The following is a 23,151-nucleotide window of genomic DNA, read 5'->3' as shown; positions in this document are numbered from 1 at the left end:
CTTTAAAAGAAAAAAAACAGTAGACTGACAGAGCTTGGCAGCAGTCCCCCAGGACCTCATATAAAAAGTGCTGTACAAACAAACATGAACTGTATTAGTGAAACTGCTTTTTTGCTTCAAAGGGACATGAGAACTCTTGACACGCCTGAGGAAGCCTACCTCTTCCTCACAAGGAAGATGGGAAGTTTCTTAACCTAATTATGACAGCCCTCTGCCACAGAAAAGAGGAGCAATCGAGATGAATCTTCTGGAACACACAATGTAGTGCAGCAGCACGAGCTGTCCCTCAGCAGTTCATTCACCTCTCCACTTACCTTTCCTTGGATCTATTAACAGCACCATTCTGAAATATGGCTTTTAGCTTTTAAGCTGTAAGAACCAAGATCCACAAATATCTCCACAACCTCTCCGTAGTTGTGCAGAATACAATTATTCTCATCTTGAATGGAGAACAAAATGGTTGCCTTCAGAAAAATCTTATGTGACACGAAACTTTCCAGCTGATTACTTCCTGGAATTCCAGGGAAATGCAATAACGTTCCAAAACAGTGGATTAACTCTGGAAGATCACATAAATCTTGTGAAAGAATTAGTATATTCCTTCAATAACAACATCTGCACCATTTTCAAACTAATCAGTGAAGAAAGAAACCACGCTGAAGAGACTCTGTATAGCTGTAAAGTCATTTACTTACTTATTTCTCTGTCTCAGCTGCAGTACTTCTTGTTTTATTTAGAATTTATTTTTACCTTAATGGCCAAAATCATTAAAAAAAAGAGAAAATACATTTCACAATGGCAAAATTTTAAATTCTGAGTTTACTATTAGTACAAATACAAGTCTAACAATTGTTAGGAAACACCTGTGTTGTTGCTCTTTTTTCCCCACTTTGCTGCATGATACAGCCCCAAATTATTTGTCTGTGAAGGAACAAAACAGTTCATTCCAATAAAGCTAAAAAACATGTAAATTTTGGCCCCAGGTCCTCAAGAAACTGTGAATGCAGGAAATCACATGCTGGGTCAGTGCAAAATACTTACAGACAATAAAAAAGGAAAAAAAAAAATTAAACCAACAAACCATTCTAGAAAACACGGACAAGATGTCACCAAAAATTCATCATTTCTGAAAGAATTCACATCTGTAAGATATAAAGCTGCTCTGTCAAAGCATAGCAAGTCAGTGCTGACAAACTGTGTATTCATTCGTGGAAAGGTGGCTTCCTACGGTAGAAGCATGACATCTGGCGGCTGCTTGGAGAGAAGCCATCTATTTGTTCACACTTCATTCTGCCTCTGTAAGATCTGGAAGGGCTACCTGCCTCCCACCTTTAAACTTCAAACAGATGTGACAGTGCTTATGGTGGTGCCGACGCTTAAGTTCTCATATTTGTATTGAACAAAGACGCACAAATATCAAGTGCCTTTCAGTGCTTTCCTTTCATTACCTGAACTTAAACAAAAACTTTAAGAAAATCTATGTTTTTATGATATATAATTCACACACAAACTTGTCTATACATTTGGTATCAGAAATAAAAAATCAATTTTAATGTATTTATGCTATATTGTTTTAATGCAATCTATTAAATGCCATGTTCTTGAGTAATCTGCTGTAACTGGGATACAGGTCTTAGAAAAGCTGTCTCTCAAAAGAAGACCATTTTATATAGCACTACATTACACAAATCTTTTAAAAAGTCACAGACTCCAGAAATAGAAAATCACCCTAATCTCCCAGAACAGAAATACTACAAAGGATACAACAGAATTTTAACATTTTTCCACTAACAGTGCTATCCTCATTCTGGAACTAAGACAATCTATCCAAACTTCTCTAGTCAGTAAATAATCTGCGATAAAACCAAAATGCTTTATTACAGGTATAGCATTATTTTTCTTAGGTTGTAAGCGCTGTCCCTCTAATAATACATCAGAAATAATACAACGTAGCAACTATGATTTTGTTTCTCTTTCCTCATACCCTTGCCATTTCTCAGTTTGTGTACTGGAGAAATGACCAAAAGGATTCTTCTTAAAACCTTCTCTTCTGATTGGTAAGACCATCTAATTATAACCCATGATCCCAGAAGCGTACGCTTCGTTTTCACTTTTGACTACAAAAATTGCATTTTTGAAAAGAACAAGGAATCAAAAACTGCATTATGTAGGAATTACGATACCTGATTTTAAAACTGTAGTGTGTGCATATCAGAGTTACATTGAAATGTTATAGTTATAAATATTTTTAGACTCTAAGTACACTAGGTTCTAGAGAAAGCGACATAGATAATCAACGTTGTCCCATTTGAAGCAAAAAATAAATAAAAGTTTAAGTGTTAAAACTAAGAAAAATATTTCTGTATATTGTACAGTACCTTTTGGTTAAAGCTTCTTAGAAAAAATATAAGCATTCCAGTTACAGATAGTTCAGTATTAAAATTGCAAAGTTGCCATCATGGAAAAAAAAAATATTGCATTTTTCCATAGTTGCAGCAGAAACTGTCTCTCCGTGAACAAGGCTTCAGTCTTTAAAAATATATTGATAGTACATAGGAATTCAAATGAAACATTTAAAAAAATACAGTACTGAGGATGTTCGGTTGTTGTGCATTAAGGATTTTAAATTCCTTCTCATTCCAAAAACGAGAACTAGAGAGCCCATTGTATATCACTGAGTTCAGCTGGATCCCCAAGTCCTCCATCGGCCTCCAAGTAATTCATAAGAGCAGTCATGGCAGTGTCATCATTTTCACATATTGCAAAGTCCAGCTGAGAATTACCACCTAAAAATTATTGAAACATTTATGTTTGCGGTACAAAGCACGAATAATATGGCAACTCTCTCAACAGATTTGTTTTTAAACAGCATCTTTCTCTGAAGTTCAGGCAAACGTGTACAGTAAATGCTCAAAAAAAAAAAAAAAAAAAAAAAAGAAGTAATGGCTGTATGCAGACAGTCAAAGACTAGCTACTGAAACTCTTTATCCATGCAGTGAAGTTCATGCCACGGAAGCAGAAAGGTGCTTCCTACTATGTTGCCTTGCCTACCTTGAGTGAATGCTCTTTCAAATCCTTACTTGAAGATCATACCTCAACTGGAGGAGAGCTATAAGACAAGGGGATCTCTATTAAGAGTCCCCTCATCTTAAGACAGATTCTGAACTCTCTTGAAATTTTATAATTTCTACATGGTTGTATACTAGTGCACTGAAAAATACAGAACTATTATAAATGTCTTCTCCTACAGCCAAAGAGAAGTAAATCTTACCAAGGAGGGGCTCATTACTGGGAAACGGAATAGCACCTTGGTTTTGTTCTGAAGTCTCCAGAACTTCTGCTTCTGAAGGACATAACTGAATCAACTCTTTATTCGGCACCTGAAAGAACAGAAGTAGTAGAATTAAATACTAAATTTAACCATAATTATTACATTACTGAAGCAGTAGTTACATATTATTAAAATTAAAATACCATTATTAAATAATGTAAATAGCTGCCAAAGCGTAAAAAACTAAGTAAGAGTTAATAAAAGATATGCATCAAGGCAGACCCATTGCATATTAAAATCTTTTATTTCTTTATTTTTTTATTTAATTTTTTATTATCATTGTGTTTTTTTGTTTGTTTGTTTTTGTTTTTTAAACTAGAGTACACACTACCTTGGCCTTTGCTTAACAAAAGGTGATACTTACATATCTCTCAAAGGTACTTCACAGTTTTGGCATCTGCCCTATTGTGTGCTTAACTGAACAATCAGTAAATAAATCCAGCACAACAAGATGCTCTAGCATACAATTTCCGTGTCTAGAACCGTAAACTACAAATTCCCAGTGACATCAATCTATGTCAATATTGACACGTTCCTGCTTAAAGATAAAAACCCGCATACCTTCTATATGTTATATGCACCATGCTATATGAATCATGAACTTGAGTATTTTCTATTATTAATTTGCATCTTGTTACCATAGGGATGGTGGAAGTCATCCAAACACAAATATACCAGCAAAAAATATATCTTTCCTTTTTTTTCACATAGGACATGTATAAAATTTAGCAGAACAGATCTCTTGGGTTGCCTGTCTTGTGTATAGCCCTTTAGGAAATTATAATTAAGTTGAAATGCTTTACCAAAGCATTTTAAAACAAACAGCACAGAACAAAAGAACATCTGCAATGAATACAACTAAGTTATCCTTCTGATGTGATGCTGCATGCCAGAAAAAGTTCAGTACATGTATGTCAACTAACTCTTAGGAAGACAGACCTGAAGTAGGGAAGGGGTAAACAGAGCATCATAAAAAAAAAAAAAAAGAGAAAGCCAAAACAATCCCTTGTACAGAACAGTATTGTTATGCACTGAAAGAGCAATGGAAGGATAGACTGGCTTTAAATGGAAAGAAATTTACATTCAAAGAAGTGTAGATGTTTGTTCATATAGTGCAGCATATACTAACAATGATACACAATACACTTAGGTAAATAAATATTTCATTCATAGCTTTAGCCAGTAACTCTAATAGATTAACAGAACAATGGACTCTATCTATTTTTTCAGAAGACCACTGAAGTACCTTCTAAGTAAAATTTTTAAACATTCGAGAACTAGGAACACAGCATGCACCTTTAAAGGGGTCTTCAGGGACACAAAGATTAAAGTAGAGAAAAAATGTTTGAGAAAAAGCAAGAACTGCTGTTTAACTTGGGCTGTCAATCTGAACTCAAGCAGGTAAGAAACACTTTTACTCTTTGATGACCACTTATCTTGCCTTATCTTTTAAGGCAATACAAAGTTCAGAAGAGTCCTTATTATGTGAATCACATTCATCAAATTAAACATGCCATATAGTTTCAGCAAAGATCCTAGTAACTGAATAGTGACTGCAGTCCTCTTAGCTTCAGAAAATGGCCCTTTGACGCTTGAAGTGATGTCCCAGTAACTAAGGTTGGCATTTCTGCTGCTTTCATGGGTCTTACAATATAAATTTTAATAGCTGCCATGAAACTGGCAATACCTAACACATTCTCTCACAAAAACATGCCAGAGTAACTGGCCTAAACATGGGCTTTTTTGACAGTAACCTCTCATTTTTTCACAGACGGTGATATACTCACATTGCTGCAGTTTACGGTTAAAGCTGGAGACGGTGACTTTCTCAAGAGATGTGATGGACTTAACTCCCCAGGTGGTGAAGAATGTAACCTAAAATTATATGTACATGATTTACCAATTTACCAAGTCACACTGATCATGAAATGAAAAACAGCCTGCTGCAGAACCTGCCAGATCTGTCCTCGCCAGTGATGAAATATGAGCCAGCTAAACCAAGACGTTGTTCTAAATTCTCCTGAAGACTTTAAATTCTCTTGCTCTAGTTTCGATAAAGCAAAAAGCACAAGAGATGATTAAAGTCCACTGGTCTTAATTGAGCATGCTTCTCTTTTTTCTTCAGTCATCAACACTGACAGACCAGAGAGTATTCATTTACACATACTGGAATAAATAAGTATTTTTTAAATACTCAAATATAGACAACGTAAGCAAGTTCTGCTAAATGGTGCAGGGAAAACTAACAACACATCCTCTCATCCTCCCTTACCAAACATGCCAGACATGAATATAACATTGGAAATGTTGTACCAGGGCCTTTTGGGTCTTTGTTCCCTCTCCACCTGCTCTTCCTGACTCCCAAGGGACAAGGCTATAGAAGTGCAGCACTCTGAATGCTCCAATTTACATCACATCCTCAGTGGTAAAGGAAGAAAGGTGGGAAACGAGTGAATAAACAGCCTACCTAAAGTAAGTGTAGCTGCTTGAGCAGAATATTTATTAGACCCCTGCATTCCAAAATCCAGTGCAATTTGGTAAGCTGCACTGATGTCTCTAAATCCAGACTGAATAACTTTTAGTATTGCTGTGACTAAAGCGTCCTCAGATGCTAAACCAATTCAAATATGCTCATAAATAGAGGTGTAGATATAGCTCTGATGTTCTTATTAACTTGGTCATGCTTAATGCACAGTTCTGAAGTCATCTGTGTCTCATGGACATTAAAAAACGAGAGAGGAAATTCAGGTATTATTAGCATTCTATCGGATTATGTCTGTAGTCACATAATTATTTAATAAAAAAGAGCTGGAGTGAACTTCTTTTGTCTAACTTTGTTCACGTGGTTGAGCATTTTCAAAAGTCAGGGGATCTAAATCAAGAATATCTAATGTTAGAAGCTCTAGAGTAAGCGTCAAGATAAGCTCTATGCTCAGGCCTGGACATTTACCATCAGAGATGAGAACTTCTGCCAATTTATTTTGGTCTTCAAAAAATTTGATAGAACGGCTCTTTGTCTTTAGAAATGGTACTGATGGGAAGACGTTAAGAATGGTATTACTAAAGTGTAATATTTTCTCTTTGATGCCAAAGGTATCAATTGGAATTTTTTGTCAGTACTTTTCCTCCTCCTTTATGGATAATGTCAGCAACCTATCAACACGCTGCAGATGGATTTTTTTTTGTTTTAATAGCAATCCTTTCATCCTGTCACTTCTGATGCAATTATTCCTTCCTTCATTTCATTCAAAAGGAACGGTGCAATTTGGCTGTTCTAGAAAAGGGACATGACTTCACTGCTGGAAAGGGATTCCAAACTACGGGAAACAGAGTCAAAAAAAATCAACCACTGTGACTCATCACATTTTTAAGATCTGGCCATGGTTTTCACTGTTTCAGACAATAAAATATTGTGTTTTGATGAAAAGACAGCTGAGAAGAGAATCACGTTACAAGGAGATAATACGTAATCATGCAATTCAGTGTGCAGAAGAGCCAACTACGCCTAAACAATCTGACAGCCTTTTGCAGTAAGGTGACTAGCTTGGTGGAATAAAGGCATTACTAGTGGAAGATTTGACTTCAGTGAATTTTTAACACTGCCTCCCATAACATTCTCACAGACAAGCTGACAAGTTGGACATCTACTAAAGTCTAAGATGGCTTGGTGTGCTATTTTGCAAACTGTGGCTTATTAAACTATTCCTTACAGCTCTACCACAGTTTGCAAAACCGGTATACTTCTTACTGGGAGTTTTAATATTATTGCAGTCCTTAGGCATGGTTGCAAATGCGCTGCTGGAAAAAATTACATGGGATCTTGGAATACATTGCATTTGAAAATATAAACAACTTCTTCGTTTTTCTTTACCTGGATCTGGGAATAAATGACCTAAAGTCAGAGGGATGGCTTCATTAGCCAAAGCTACCATTTGGATGACTGGTCCTATCTTGATAAGATGATTGTTCTGTTATGCTAGATCTGACCTTGACAAAAGTGGTTAGAACTTCTGATGAAGCCTTGATTCCTGAAAGAGCTGTGCATGTGGATCCCCTGGAATTAGCCAGCTCAAAGACTTTCTAACAATGTTCTTAAATAACAAGTGCTGATATAGTGCAAATTGATATTAAAAACCTCTTTGTCTATAAACAAAACCTGGCACCAAAGTGGATGCAAAATACAAAAGATACAGAATATATTCACATTAAAATTGTGTTTCTTCCTTTGTAATTTATTTGGTACGCTGTGAAACAAGTTAGTTTTAAAAGGCTGAGTCTTTAATTAACAGCTTGAATCTGGCATGAATTTCAATTTAAAATGGTGCAGTCATATTTTTTTAAAACTACAGCTGGCAACAGGGGAGCAATTGAGCTATTACTTTAGTCTGTGTTCAGGACAATCAGGAAGGGACAATACAGGCTATGAAAGCACTTCACTGTTTCAAGGAAATATCTGTTTGCAGAGTGAATCTATCAGAAAAATATAAGCACCACTCACAGGCAAATAAATTTCCATTCCCTAATGTTTTATCTACTCACTTCAATTTCAAACAAAGGAGCCTTACAGTAATACTTCTGAAGATGTAGTTACATAATTCTTCCATTATTGCATCTCTGGAACAAAATTATTTATCAAGACCAGTGATGTATATGGCCATACATGAGATCTACGTTAGCTTATAATTTGTATCATACAATGCCACTGCTCAACCAAAACACATTTAATGTATGCAATAAAAATGAAACTTGAACAGTCCCCCTATAAACACATATCCCCCTTCTCCATCTTTACTTAAAACCCTACCTAAAAAAAAAAAAAACCCCTAAAATATGATATTAAGTGTTTATTACCTTTGTAATTCTAATATTTCATTTGCAATTTCAGTTCCTATACTTCCAGCACCAAGAACTGTTCCAGAGGACATTCCAGGTACACTCACTAAAGACTGTTTTACAGCACCTACAGTTAATAAAATAAAATCTTAAGTTTGTAGCAGTTTCATTATTCAGTGAGGAACAATCACCTTGAGGATTCATTTTAAAGCAGTTTTTGTTCTACTCTCTTACTGTCAGAAATAAAATTCTATAGAACAGCAACCCTATAGGAATCGCTATCTTATTTGAAATACAAAGATAAGTGAATAAAATTAATTTGAAAACTGATGATCTTCAGCAATGTAATTACTAGCTTTAATCATTATCACCTCTATACTCAGACAATTCAAAAAGAATGAGGAAAAAAATACTGGATTTTCACAAACATAAAACTTTATAGCAAGATAAAAGAAAACCACATAGATATCAGAACTTATGCACAGCAGAGAATTGTTAACAATATATATCTATATATATCTGCTACCCTTTATTCTGTAGCTAAACTCAGTGCACCTGTATTTCTGCAGAAAACCAGAAAAAGCATGAAGAGACTGTGATAGAAGCATTGCGTCCTATCAAACAAAAACCAAGTCAAGAGTTACTAGAGAAAAAAGATATGCTGCAAGCCTTTCTGATCATAGTTACTTGAATTACATGAATTAGAATGCTGTAACTAAATGGAATCACTTTTAAAATTACCTCATTAGAATTACCTTTAAAATTATTTTCCCTTGTACAATAACTTACCATGAAAAAAAATCCTGGATTGATTAAACCTAAAGTTTCATGGATTGATCAGGAGATACAACTACAATAACTTTAAGAAGCAACACTTGCCTTCTGCAGGCTGGGAACCATAGGAGACCTGTTCTTCAGCAGACTCATTGTGACCTCTAAGATTTAAATGAAAAAGCATCAAACAAACAAACAAATCAGAAACATTTTCAATGGTGAAATCCATTCTATTTCTATATTATTACAGTCAGTGCTTTACAAAGAAGATCTAACATGCTGAATCCAGTAACAAAATGAGATATTCCTTACACATCTCAGTGTTAAATCCTTTCTACTTTTATCTCTGAAGCACTGAATTAAATGCTCATTTACACTCACTCCCAAAATCAATAACTAAGGCCAATATAGTTGTCTATGTCACATGATGAGAGTAAGACTGCCATTTCTACTTATAGGAGGGAGAGCCATTAATCAGAAACAGCTGCTAATAGAACAGATCAGCAGCTACTTTCTGCTAGCAGCTGCTGCCTACCTCCCCTCCTCTAGCTGCAGATGCCTGGATCTCCAGGGCAGGCAAAAGTGGCCTTTGCCTGTTGGCAGCACAGACTGCTTTAACTGCTCTTTGTCTTGTTGGGGAAAAAGGACAAGGGCAAAATAGACAGGTGATGTTGGCTTAAGACTCAAACCAACTACAGCGTGGGTAAAAGGCCCCCAGACCACTTTGTCTGCTGGAAAAAAAAAAAAAATCACCCTCCTCCCCCTCCAAAAACCAAAGTTGTTGAGAAAGATGCTCAGTACCTTTGGAACAATCCAAGTTATCATTCCATTGCAAGGCACAAGGAATAAAATGTAACAAAGTAAGAATGAAACACACACTCCAACAGTTCATTTAATGTCTTGAGGGCAGCTGCCTTGCAATTTGGAGAGCATCTTTTTGTCCTGCCTTACATTTCCTACAATCTATCAATTATGCTTCTCCTTAGTCTAACACACGCAGACTTAAAAGCTCTGAAGGAAAAAAAATAATGCCACTTTTCCATTTATTTGTACTTATTTTCCTAAAAGATAGTTCTTCCTTTAATAAGAAACTCTTTCCTCTAATTTTTCAACTGGTATATTGCACAGTTTTCATAGTTCAATCCATGACCTGAGGCTGAAATAAAAATCAACTGGTGCAAATCAAATGTCAAATGTTCTTCCACGTTGATCAACCTCTTTATGCACTGTTGGTATTTCCTAATCCCGTTCTGCTTCTTAAATAGGTTGTTTTCTATTAATGCTAACTGTAATTAAGACAAAAACTAACATAGGGGATCACATAATGAATTACTTACAATACTACAGTGTTGTTTGATACAATGTACTCCAGTTCTTTGGTCCACGGATTCATGAAACTAAACCACTGACTCTTTAAAGTAATAAAACTTCCATCTTTTGCTCTAAATTTGTAGGAATTTGTAAATACTTTTTCTTTATTCTGCAACACTAGATAAGAAAGAGGAATTACAATCACTATATTCATACTTCCAAGGACAGAGTTGAGCTAAAAAAAAAAAAAAAATAGATCTGTTTTGTGGTACCATAAAAACAAAATGTTTTTGATGACCAGAAGTTCAAACTAAATGCCAGAAAAATGTTCAAGATAAGACCTTTATAAAATTAAACTACTGTTTTAACAGTGCTACTAATCTTAAATGAGACCCCATGTACTAAGTTTCTGCAGACAACTAATAGGGAGACTCTTGATTTGGTGACCTTTCATCAATGGTGTCTTCAATTACTATTCTATTCTAATTCTATTAGGCATGTTTGGTCTTCAGGACTCCTTTATTCTTAAAAAGAAAATTGAAGCACAGAGTTGAAAGAGGCATTATTGCCCAGCAATTAAAGCACTGCACCAAGATCCAAGACAACAGAGGACAAGGATCTTGTCTTGACAAGATCCTTGACAACAGAGAAGGAAACTCCCTGATTTTAAAGCACACTTGATGAAGGCATGTCTTAACATAGACATAGAAAGGGACAATGTTAAGATTGTCTAACTTCATTAATTCCCAGCTTCTGATTTTTTGATGTGCACTGTTTTCACACAGCAATTACATGTAGTTGTACATAGCCTGGGAGAACCAATCATTTTATACCTTCTTTATGTTTTTCAGCTAGATGATTGTGATCATCTTGATGGCAGTACTCGTAACAAGAAGTTCCTAGAAGCTCTTGTGGCAGATACCCTAAAATTGCTGTTGCACTGTTAGAAATAAAAAAAATGAACTGCGGTGGATTCAAACAATTGTAATGCTTGCTTTCTCAAGTATCAGATAAGGCACAAAATGAATATCTAAAGAAATAGATGCTTACGTTTGTGTCTGATAAAATGGTATTAGCATAGCTCTAAAACAATAGCATATATCAACTGCAGTTTACCTTGGATCTGTTTGCAATGAATAATACAGGAGAACAAGATTGTGTAAGAGTATCAATTCAAAGACAAAATAACAGTGTTTAAATATGCAAACCATTTGTATGCACAATTTAAATGGACACAAAGTATATATGACTATCAGCTCTTCCAATTAGGCATTCAAAGTACCAAACCCACACGATGAGTCATTTAAAAAATTAATAGTTAAATTTTGCTCTGCTATATTTAGGAATAAGTTTAAACTAACACTTGTAGATATGAGATGAGATGGCTGAAAGCAATAAAAGTCTTCTGGTGACAATAATGAAATTCAAAATGTGAAGTGGTAACAGACTGTATGACAAACAAAAATCTATATTAGAGAAGTTCAGAAAATAGGAACTTGCCTTACAATTCCAGTGAAATAACTTTGTAACTCATTTAATATAATGTATTTGCTCCAAACATTACAATATAAATAAGCAGTCATTTTCGGTGAAGGGCTTATTACTTCTCTATCAGTGCAACTTACAAACAAATATAACTCATACGTATAGCTATGTCACTCTGTCTTGAAATTTGTTATTATAAATATTTAAGTATATAAGAGTATGTTACAATGCATTTTCATCTTGGGAGCCTACACTTCCCTAAAGGACAAAGCACTTATTTTGCTACATTATATTTTACGTTTAGCAAACTGAAGTCCAAGGACTCAGATTCATGACAAGGCTCTTCATGTGTACAGCGTCTAGAAATTCTAACCTGCTTAAGAAATTGCAGTCCTTTCTGACAGAAAAGTTTACAAAACCTAACCAAGCCATGCCATTTTCTTTCTGTTAAAGAAGAAAACTCTTACCGCTGATCTACATAGACAAATTTTCCATCCATGGCAAATCGTGTAACAAATTCTGTCGCTTTGACTTTTATCTCTCCACTCTTTTGTGGAACGATGTAAGGGTGTAACCTCCCAATTGCAACAAGACAGTTAAAGTTACTACTGTTCTTTTCTACATCATTTTCCTCTTCTACTCCCACCTCACTAGGAGGCCAGTTCTTCATATACCCAGTACAGTGAATGGTACAATACTTCCTGTGATCTATTAAAAAGAAAGAAATTAAGCAGCTATGGTTCAAAATATAATTTTTAAAAGTCTTTCACCATAAGACCAACAATCATATTTTATGCATTCTTACAACAACTGTAGAAGGCTATGGATAATGTTACAGTGTGTTCTTAAGTCAATTTTTTACTACTTAATTTTGGCTGTATATTTTTACCTGAATAGAGTGCTTCTAACCCTATGCAAGATTTAAGAAGATAAAGTATAGGAGTTGACAGTGCAGTATCACAGAAAAAAAAACAATAACAAAACAACAGCATAGTAACCCACTGTTTCTCCTTCACATTTTTTTATGTGCCATACATCAAAATAAACTAAATAAGCATTCTGTAGCTTCCAAACTAATTTATCTTATGCAAATACTATGGTTTTAACATTTTTACTGCCATTACTAAAACAATCAACAAAGAGAGCAAACCAAAATAACTGAGACTACTTTGTATTTATCTCAGACTTCTGAAGTCCTCAATTTTTACAAAAACACAAATACTAAAGATATTTAAGTGAAGCATACACTATCATTCATTTCTGTGACTGGTAGAAACTTTTTGACTTCTACAATATCCCAATAACCTCAACATCCACAGAGATGTATCCTATAAACCCTATCTTCCCCCAAGCTTGGCGAAGTAATCTTAACATTTTACCAAATTATGACTTACACAGATTTGACTGCATTAACTGCTAGCTATGGAAAACATCAATCAACTTTGTAAAATGAAAAATTGAGTAATCCTACTGTGACTGCCAGTTTTCCAAATTTTTAATGTGATCTCTCTGAAAACTGCTTGCCTGAAAGCATGTTTCTAAGAGCTAAATTCTTATCTCACCCAGTTAGCTGACACATCAAGAGAGATAGAATTCCTCTGACTTACAACAACAGATCCATTTTAGAATGTATTCTTGTATGTCATATCTCAACAGCAGCAGGTTACATTGAAATAAAAGAAATAGGAAGATTCCTTCAAGATCCATAACAATTTCTGCAGGGTTTTTTTTTTTTTTTTTTTTCCCTCCAAAAATCAATGCCAAGATATTAACCAAAAGCTGGAAATTACATTTGTAAAAAGATTCATTCACTGAAAACTTGACAAGAACATACTGCTCTACAGGCATACCAAACTAAATTAAAACTATGAACTAAATTAAAGATATTGGAAAAAACACTGGAATTACACTGATAAATTAACTTTACTGTTAAAAAAATAATTTGTAAGTACACACAATACAAAATATAAATCAGATAAAGTTTTTACTTGCTTTTTTTCCTCCAAAACAGCAGATTTTGCAGGCCTTATTCATATAGTTATCTTCAAGACAAATGTTATTTAGTTTAACTCTTCTGATCTGCTCCAGTGCTTTCAAAAATTTGACTAGAACAGATCGTGCCTCCTAAACCAACAATGCAACCCAGGTTCCTTCCTCCCTTCCTCTTCTCAGGAGTGAACAGGGAGGAGAAAGAGGACAATTAGACTGTTTTTCAGAACAGGTCTGTAGTACACACTTCTCTACAGCTACTATGTGAAATCAGTGAAATTAGAAAGGTCACACTACTGGCTTGGAACATAAATATACTGAATTTCAAGACTGAAAGCCCCCATTTCAGCTACACTGTTTGAATACCTTTCTTCTTTGGGTTGGGTAAGCACTCCTTTTCTTCTTTGACTGTGGTCCTACTACATTTTATCCGACAGAAGAAGGAACGTCGAGCACCAGAATTCAGTCGAGCTGGTCCAGCTTGAAAATCTGTATGTACTTGCAAGCCAGCTTACAAAAATTTAGTAAAGTAGTTAAAGAAAACAAAAAAATCCAAGAATAAAACTGCTGAGTCCAAGGCTCCAGTTTCTCATATGTTCTCCTTACTGTTCAGTTACCTAAATTTTGTCCTTACAATTACAAAAGAAAAAATGTCTAATAACTTTAAACAAGGCAAAGAAAACGTGGCTGCCACACAGATTCCAAATTTTGAAAGAACTACAAAACTGAATTTAAGCTATACTTAACATTTTGAATCATACTGTAATAAATACACTTTACCAACTTTCAACTCCTGTTTGTACACAGAGGAAGTGCAAAGATGCCTATAAAAGCCAGCTATACAATAGTTATTAGCTGCAGAGTACATAATGCTTTTCATATCAGAAATAACTGTAAATAGATTTGGTTAAATTAGAATCGACACTTAGCATTTTCAGAGAAGACAGTGATTCTTGATACTGTAGTATTTTATTCCATGCTCGACTACATCAGGTCTTTTGTATTGACAAGACCTATCAAATACAAGAAAAAAAAGTAGTATGCCTGGTAGGAAGAATGTCAGACTACAACTTGGTAAATGTTCAACAATGCTAAATTCAATCACTCTTATTACCTAGAATAAGTTCTTTTCTGTGCTAATTTTTAAACTGCAAGTGAATTATAAGCAGCAGATGAGCACTGAAACATGTTTTTTCATAGAAATTATATTTCAAGGTTGTATACCCATGCACACAATTATTTTTTACATAAGAACTGACTTCATTAACATCTTTTTAAAAAGAAAAAAGAAATCTGAGTGCGTTCAAATACGACTTACTTTTGCCATCTACAAGCTTTTCTCTGGGAGAGATATCTGAAGATGAAAGCTGTTCCTTAACCTTGGCAACATCTTTTGGATGCAAGTAATCAAACAAACTTTGTCCAATTAAACTGGCCTATTAAAAAAACAAAAAAGAACCTCACTGTTTTACAACAGGACACTACATATTACAGACCTCAGAAAAACAACATTCTGCACTACTGGAAAAAAAACAACAATACCTTGTAAAACACCACAGTTATTCTAAACTTTTATAGATCAATCCGCATTTATTTTTTCATTATTTATTATTATTTTTATCAAGCTGGGTAGCCAAATATATAATCTGTAGCTTCCTTTTGAAAAAAAAAATACTCAATTTAGTTGCATATTCAAAAAGATTGAGTGTTGTTAAAACAGAATGTTTTTTGTTTGTTTACTTAACACGATTCCCGATCCTTTAGAAAGGTTATGTGCACAGATTATTTTGGGAGTGGGGGGACAAGGGAAGGAATAGGAAGAAATTAATGGTACCTATGACTGAACTCTCATTTAGTAGGACAAAAGAGCATTGCTAATCAGGAGTTGTCTGGAAGGTGCACAGAGCTTTCACCTCTGCGCTTCTTAGTTGAAGATATTTACAGGGATCTCCTTAGCTGGGATCCTTTCAACCTGCTGATTCTGCTGATCCAGAGCTGGTCTGTTGCACTACTGTAAGCACTACTGTAAGCACCACTACCATCTTTTGAAACCGGAACGAACTCTCAAACAAGTTGGCAACCTTTTTTTTCTTTTCTTTTCGATTCCCTACCTTCTACACAGCAGGTCAAATCAAAGGGTAGAAAGGAGCTGTGTTAATGATCAGTATTGTAGATTGAAACCGCAACTCATTTTGGACTCTTGGTGCATGAAAGGGGAACAAACACCTCTCCAATAAACTAGAGTCAGAAATGGACATACTGCAAAGCTTCTAAGAAAGCAGGATAAACATTCAACCTCTTTCATTTACCCAGTCTGTATCTAAGCCTAATGCAAAGGTTGCCCTTCTCTGGACACACTACAGGGCCTCAATGTCTTTCTTGTAGTGAGGGGCCCAAAAGTGAACACAGTACTCGAGGTCCGGCCTCACTAGAGCTGAGTATGGGGGATGATTCACCTCCCTGCTCCTGCTGGCTATACTAGTTATGATATAGGCCAGGATGCCATTGGCTTTCTTGGCCACCTGGGCACACTGCTTTATAACCGATTTTCCTCAGGCTTAAAAAAAAAGGAAAAGAAAAGAAAAGAAAATCACCATTTAAAGGAAATCTCTCAGGGATAAAATTAGGACATTTCCAAATTATCCTTTTCCCTCAGAGTAGCAACTCTACAGTATGATCAACTGAAACCCAGTTATTACTCATGTCATGAGCACTGATTGCACTTTGAAATTTTTATTCTGGGAAATTTAGCCTTAATTTGAAAGAGGTCAAACCAAGGATATTCTAAGAAGTTACAGAAAAGGATAAAATAAACCAACAAAATTTAAAAATTTCTAAGTAAGACAAATTCTAAGATAAACACAAACTAAGAAACTCAATTATAACCACCTGATCATAATTAAGTATTTTGCAAACTGATTCTGAGACAAACAGAATTTTTCCTCTGTTACATCCAACCACAAACAGGAATCCATCCGCAGCCTGAAAATATAAAGACAGCATCTTTAAAAACTTACCATTAAAATATACAATCAATATTGATGGATAGAAGGAAGTACATTTGTATGCTTTTTATTAAATAAATTAAAAGTCACAGCAAAAAGCAATTTAAAAGATTGCAAGGACCAAATCAGACCTTTAAATACAGACAGCTAGAGTTTCCTAAACATAGCTTTGGGAAAAAGAAAGCCAGCTGCAAAACAGCTTAACATGGAGTCATCTTACAAATCTTGCCAAGTTGTGTTATTGCAGCAAAAGAAAAAGAAAATAGCTGCAAAAGAGAAAGGGTAAAGAGGTGTGGGCGTATGACTGCATGCAAAAGCAGGAAGAAAGATTTTCTTTCAGGTACTATTTCTGCATCTTTTCCAAATTACATTGCTAAGATTTTAAACAAAGCACAGCAAACAACTGTATTTATAATAACTAAGATTATTATATATGCTTGCATGCAGATTTCAATATCAATATTAAAAAAAATGTTTCAAGTATTAAATATGCAGAGTGTACACAGATTTATTATCCCCCCAAGTGTTGCCATCTGCTATCATCTTCTGTATCTCTTCATGAAAAATCCTGTTTCCTGTACAGAGGTTATAAATCCTAACGACTAAGCGCATCAAAGCGCTTCCCTGAAGAAAAAGATGTAAGGGAGGCGGGGGTGGGAAGTTCTCACAAACTAAAAACTGAAGTTAACAGCAAGCTTTAAAGAGGACATAATTTCACCGACAGTTGCCTTCTACTTACCCTAAGGATTAACTGTCTGAGCTCATCATCCTTTAAAAACGAAGGTTTATACCGGACTTCGGTGTAAGAGCTAGTGGAACCTGGAAAATAGCTTATTTGTAGACATACGTAGAATGTCAAAAGATACATTAAAAATTCATCTTTAACAAAATTATATTTCTTATTTGGTCTTTATTTTGTAAATTCTCCTTGCAGTAAGAACAGATGAATAAAAGTTTAGAAGATATTTTGTTTTTAAAAGAACCAGCCAAACCTCTTAAACATATGTGGATATTGAGTTTGGACATACCACCAGATTTTTTCCATGCCTTTTACTTAGCACAAAACAAGGAAACTTTGGATCAGATATCTTTAGTATACTGCTAGATAAATGCATTACTTAGAAACACTTTGTACACCTGCTCCAGAATCCTTAACATTTGCTGAATGTGAATAATTCCTATGTTATCAGTTGTCTTACAGCATGAATAAAGCTTCATTAACACTCTAACGTAGTCAGCCATCCAAACAAATCACTCTAGGTAGTTAAATTTAAAAGATACTGTACATTTCACTCACTACATTTACTGTCCTAGCATCTGTGGCAAATACCCTAAAATCCTTCTTAGCCATTTTAAGTATTTACACAATTTTTTCTAGATATTTTTTGGTGAGCATTTGCTATAATTCCACACATTATCTTGTATGATCTTAAAGCATTTGTTTTGAAGATACATATAAAAACTCTACTTCATCCAGTGCTGTTGTTATAACCCATTGTTAAAATAATGCTGTTGAAGCTGAAGATTTCTGTTTTCATTGTCAAGATGAAGACAACTGTTTAAACTCCAAGTGCAAGGATTATTCTGCTAATTTGTGATATTATTTATGCAAAATTCTCAGCTACTTGGAAAAGAAGACTTCCAGAAATTCACAGAATCCTTAGAGTTGGAAGGGACTTTTAAAAGCCATCTAGTCCAACTCCCCTACAATGAATGGGGACATCCACACTAGATCAGGTTGTTTAGAGTGCCATCCAGCCTGATCTTGAGCGTCTCCAAGGACAGGGCATCCACCACCTCTCTGGGCAACCTGCTCCAGTGCCTCACTTTTTCCTTATATCCAACCAGAATCTCCCTTTTTAGTCTAAAATGATCCTGCTAAAGAGTCTGTGATGACTGAGAAATCCCTCCAACCCAAATTATTCCAAGTCAATTACTGTTAAGATAGTCACATAATTCATGAAGACAAGGGGGATTCTTATTAGATGTTCATCCATAATCAAATTTTTTTGCAAGGCATAGTCTTCGCTTACAGCTCACTAAATTATTCTAAAATGCTATTGCCAAAAACCCTGGAATCTTATGTGTAACTTGTATATAATGTTTCTTAGGAGAGAAAGAAAACCCTCAAAGCTATTAATAACAGTAAAAGGAGATGAAGGAATATATCTTAAGCTAGACACTGGTATCTACACTAAATTGTTCACTGAAATCTGTGAGTGCTTTGTAAGGTGGCTGAGAATATAAGCATTTAATAACATTTTTTCTTTTCACTCTTTAACATTTCGAAGTATTTAAGACTCAAATGTAATTGCAGTCATCAACTATTCTTTCAAAGTATGAAGACATTCCTTTTGACCACTGACAAATTTTATCTTTTTAATCTTTTTCTTTAGTTTCATGCCTTTTTTCATTTGTTTCATGAAAGTACATTGGTAAACTAATCTATAAAAGATGTAAGATCACTGAAGCTCTAACCTATGCCCCCTACCAGCAAATCTACTTAGATAAGTAGTTAGTGATTAGGTAAGCGTTAGCATAGTTTCCCATTGTTTAGAAGACTTTTTTTCTGAACTCGCACTAGACAAAAAACATCAGAAATATGAAACACTTTACAAGTTACCTGGCCTTCAAATCCATGCCTTTACAGAATTTTGTTGGTTTTTTTTTTTTAAAGGTCTTTTTCAGTGATGTGCATTTTAAACTCAACTGACAAACAAGAAATTTCAATACAGAGACAAAAGGCTGATGCAATCCCCAAAACTGCAGTAACAAACAGGGGTACGAAGAACATTTTCTTCTCACTAGCAGTTCAGCTAGTGATGTCAGTACAGCACCACATGTATTACTGTCGCAAAAAGTATGAAGTGGAGAGATCACAAAACATTTGCGGGTTAGAAAATAACAGAAGATGGAATTGCTTGACCTCTATGATTTCAAAAAAGAATCAGGATAACTTGATTGCAAGGTATAGCTTTAGCAAACAGAATATCAAACACTTAAGTGTTGTTCAGTACCAGAAAGAAAAGCCAAAACGAAACAAAATTCTAGAAACTACAAGCGTATCAACTTAAAACAGACGCAGAACGGAATTCAGCAAGTAAACATAACAGATGACCTTAGATGTATTTGCCATCAAAGAAAATACGTAGTATAAATCCTGACAGAATAAGGACTTTAAGCATTAGTTTCCTATGACCTACCTTTTAAAGATTTTAAGTGTTGCACTGCCATCCGTAATACTGTAAGCTTGTCTAGTTTTCGTGCCATAGGATTGCACTGAGGTATCATAGCAGACAATTCCTCTATCAAATTATTCATTTTGTCTCTTCTTCGTTTCTCTGTTTGACTGTGAGCCTCTCTAAGAAGAAAAGTTTTTTTTAAGAAAGATGTGGAATACACAATTTCCTCTATAATATTCATCAGTTTGATTTTGGAAACATAATGCACCACAAGAACTATTTCTACATTTAAATGATTTTTCATACACAACCTCTATTTGACAACTGAATTGGATTCATTTGATCAAAGTAGCAATGATCACAATACCTACATGAAATACTGCGAAACTCTGTTAAGTAACAACTTAAGAGTCATAGAATCATACTTCACAGCAATTGATCATTTGTGGCAGAAACAAGACACCATGAAAAGTTACAAAACTGAAAAACTCTTAATATCTAACCTAAACCTCTCCTGTCTCAGTTTAAAATCATTCCCCCTTGTCCTATCACTATCTGCCCTCATAAACAGTCATGTCCTCACTTGTTTATATGCTCCCACATAAGAGGTCTCTCCAGGGCCTTCCTTCTCCTTGCTAATTAAGCCCAGTTCCCTCAACTTTTCTTCACGGGAGAGGTGTTCTAGACCTCTGATCATCTTAGTGCCCTTCTCTGGATGTGTTCCAAGAGGTTGGCATCTTTCCTGTACTGGGGGCTCCAGGCTTTCTATATATCAGATATTTGACGTCAACAGTAATCATCAGAATACATTATTCTCTGTGTAAGTAAGATGGGGTATTCATCCAACTATTTTTTTTATTTTTTTTTTAAGTTGCTTTAAGCACTTGCTGAAGTATCTCTGAACTCAATAATCTGAGATAAGCGATGTCTTCTTGCTATTTAATTAGTTTGAAAATGACTCACATTGAATAAAGTCACAAACACAAGCATTTATTTATAGCAAAGCGCAACAGACAACACATTTTTCATGCTGTGGAAACTGAAAGAAAAGGCTATACCTCACTGTACAATCAATGGATATCAAGATGTTACAGTCACAATACAATCAAGAGAGTTAGGCAAAGTGCACAATGGTAACAAAAGAGAATAAATGGAAAGCTTACCCATATGCTGGGCTCACCTACAAAACACCAGAAGAGGCGATCTCCAGAAGAGATCCTTCCCCACTGGCAGCCAGCTCTTCAATAGGTCCAGGAGGGGTGCAGCCAGGTTCCACCCCTTCCAGCAGCACAGGTGAATTGCCTTCAGCTGTGCTCCTCTGGCTGACTCATGGCTCACCTCAGGTGATCAATCAGAGGTTCAGGCCCTGACTCAGCAGTTCCCATACACTCACCTATTTTCACTGGAGGTACATCAGAAGGCTTTCCCCTTTATCCACCTCTGAAGGTGGGCAAGAAAAGGGTTTAGCCTCTGCTCGTACTCCGTCTCAGACTTTCATCTCTTGGCAAGCCTCAATCCAAGAATTCAAGAACAGAGAAAGAGCTTCTCTTAAAAAATGTTTTCATCATAATATTTCTTCCAGGGCACACAACAGTACATTTCACAAACATTTATAACTCAGGTTATATTTTCTTTAATTCTTCCTAGGAATTTTCTTTAACTCTTTCTAGTGAAGTATGTGGGCTTTTCTAGTTGACCTTTCTTTCCTCTAACATCCTGCAGCTGGTCAAGGAAGGTTTAAATTCATTCTATTTCCAGCCTAGCCAAGAAGACAAGCTAGCCACTCAATTAAAATGAGGATTATTCTCCTTTCTCACCGAGACCTGGCACGGTGGTAGTAAATCAAACTGATCAAACTGACAACCTGTTTTGGCTAACTGATCTTCAAAACTCTTCTTTTCAGACATACTGTAACAGAAAGCATTATAGGTAATGAAGTTAACTAATCCTGGCCTGATGGAAAGAATTAAAAGAATTTTAGAGATCTTGTCTTCTATTATTTTTTAAATTTTTCTTTGAAAGCACAAAAAAGAAATCCCCCTTCTATGCAAATAAGTTTGGATCACTCACAGAAGCAATTTGCTTTTCTCCCTAAAGCTCTTACAAAATTTACCAGTTGGCACTTGACTTTACCGGTTCATACAAATTTTCTTTTGTATCAGGTAGGAACAGTCAAAAAACAAATTGTGGATGCTCCTTGAACTGTGAACCTCAGGAAAATGACTACAAACACATGTGGAAACAGAACAAATATTCACATTTCTAAGATTCAAGAAGAATGTATAGTTGTAGTTATGACTGGATAATTCAGAAAGCCAGCTGTTACACTACACAGTTACAAAAGGGAAGAGGAAAAAACACATCCCCCAACAGACTTGTGAAAAGAAACACTGGACAGAGGTAACTGTTGAGCAAACCTTCAAGATGTGTTCCAACATACACTTTTTTTTTTCCAAACTAATGAAACAAAACTTAAGGAAAAGAAATTAACGGTAGAACATGAGTGTTATCAAAGCAATGAGAAACAGATTCTTGCATAGTGATCTGGGGTACTCATTAAACAAAAATGAAATTTTCAGTTCAATAAAAAAATTGTAAATGTTTCAGAACACTTCCATTTCTTCCATTTAATTTAAATTATAACAACACTTCATAATTATTAGTTAGCATATTGTACAAGTAATGCTTCTGCCAATTTCTGCAAATTTCGATTTAGATTAAGATGTGAATTCACAGTACAACTGCAATCCTTGAATAGTTCCATATACAAGCACTTGCTCCAGAACAAGAATTCTTTGCTTGCTTTTGCTGAATCCACTTCCATGTGGGATAATTCTTAAATAACCCCATGTGCACACAAATCAAGAAGAAACAATTCTTCAAGTCATACGGACTGAGAGGCAGCTCCTTCATGCATGACTTGGAAGTATTTCATTTGATTCTCACCTTGACATTTTTAATCTCAGATTTTTCCTAAATGAGAGAGATTCTGTGGTATAACTTCGATTAAAATTAGTAGAAAATGAGAACCCCAAGGAAGCTCTAAGAATTAACACAAAGTCAGAAGAAAGAAAGGCAAAGTTTATTGTTAGACATTTGACAGTAACCAACAAATTGCTATGGTTAATCCTGCTGTTGTCAATCCTAGTATTTACTGGCAAAATATATTTATCTTGGGAATTAGTACCTGAAATCTTTTATCTTAAGATGCTCTTCATCTTCATTCCTAGAGAAAGCAAGA

General features: G+C 35.2%; 1 protein-coding gene across 2 annotated transcripts in view; it reads right to left on the bottom strand.

Annotated features, from left to right (window-relative positions):
• Nucleotides 1-670: 670 nt before the first annotated feature.
• The window catches only part of ARNTL2 (aryl hydrocarbon receptor nuclear translocator like 2), a 38,245-nt gene continuing 15,764 nt past the window's right edge, over nt 671-23,151 (bottom strand). The window contains exons 4-17 of one of the 2 annotated variants that reach the window (XM_042834919.1): nt 23,098-23,136; nt 19,932-20,089; nt 17,468-17,547; nt 16,613-16,705; nt 15,042-15,159; nt 14,090-14,233; nt 12,202-12,442; nt 11,083-11,189; nt 10,276-10,426; nt 9,044-9,099; nt 8,183-8,291; nt 5,119-5,206; nt 3,272-3,380; nt 671-2,786 (exon numbers count right to left, since the gene is read on the bottom strand). In XM_042834919.1, coding sequence (XP_042690853.1) covers nt 2,653-2,786; nt 3,272-3,380; nt 5,119-5,206; nt 8,183-8,291; nt 9,044-9,099; nt 10,276-10,426; nt 11,083-11,189; nt 12,202-12,442; nt 14,090-14,233; nt 15,042-15,159; nt 16,613-16,705; nt 17,468-17,547; nt 19,932-20,089; nt 23,098-23,136 — 1,627 coding nt within the window. In that variant the 3' untranslated portion in view covers nt 671-2,652. The remainder of the gene's footprint in view (nt 2,787-3,271; nt 3,381-5,118; nt 5,207-8,182; nt 8,292-9,043; nt 9,100-10,275; nt 10,427-11,082; nt 11,190-12,201; nt 12,443-14,089; nt 14,234-15,041; nt 15,160-16,612; nt 16,706-17,467; nt 17,548-19,931; nt 20,090-23,097; nt 23,137-23,151) is intronic. The other variant, XM_042834921.1, reaches the window with a different exon arrangement.

Source organism: Centrocercus urophasianus, unplaced genomic scaffold (genome assembly GCF_019232065.1).
Source record: "Centrocercus urophasianus isolate 14NV4802_14NV808 unplaced genomic scaffold, USGS_Curo_1.0 seq_5, whole genome shotgun sequence".
Classification (NCBI taxonomy): Eukaryota; Metazoa; Chordata; class Aves; order Galliformes; family Phasianidae; genus Centrocercus; species Centrocercus urophasianus.
This window is presented reverse-complemented; position numbering and strand designations above follow the sequence as displayed.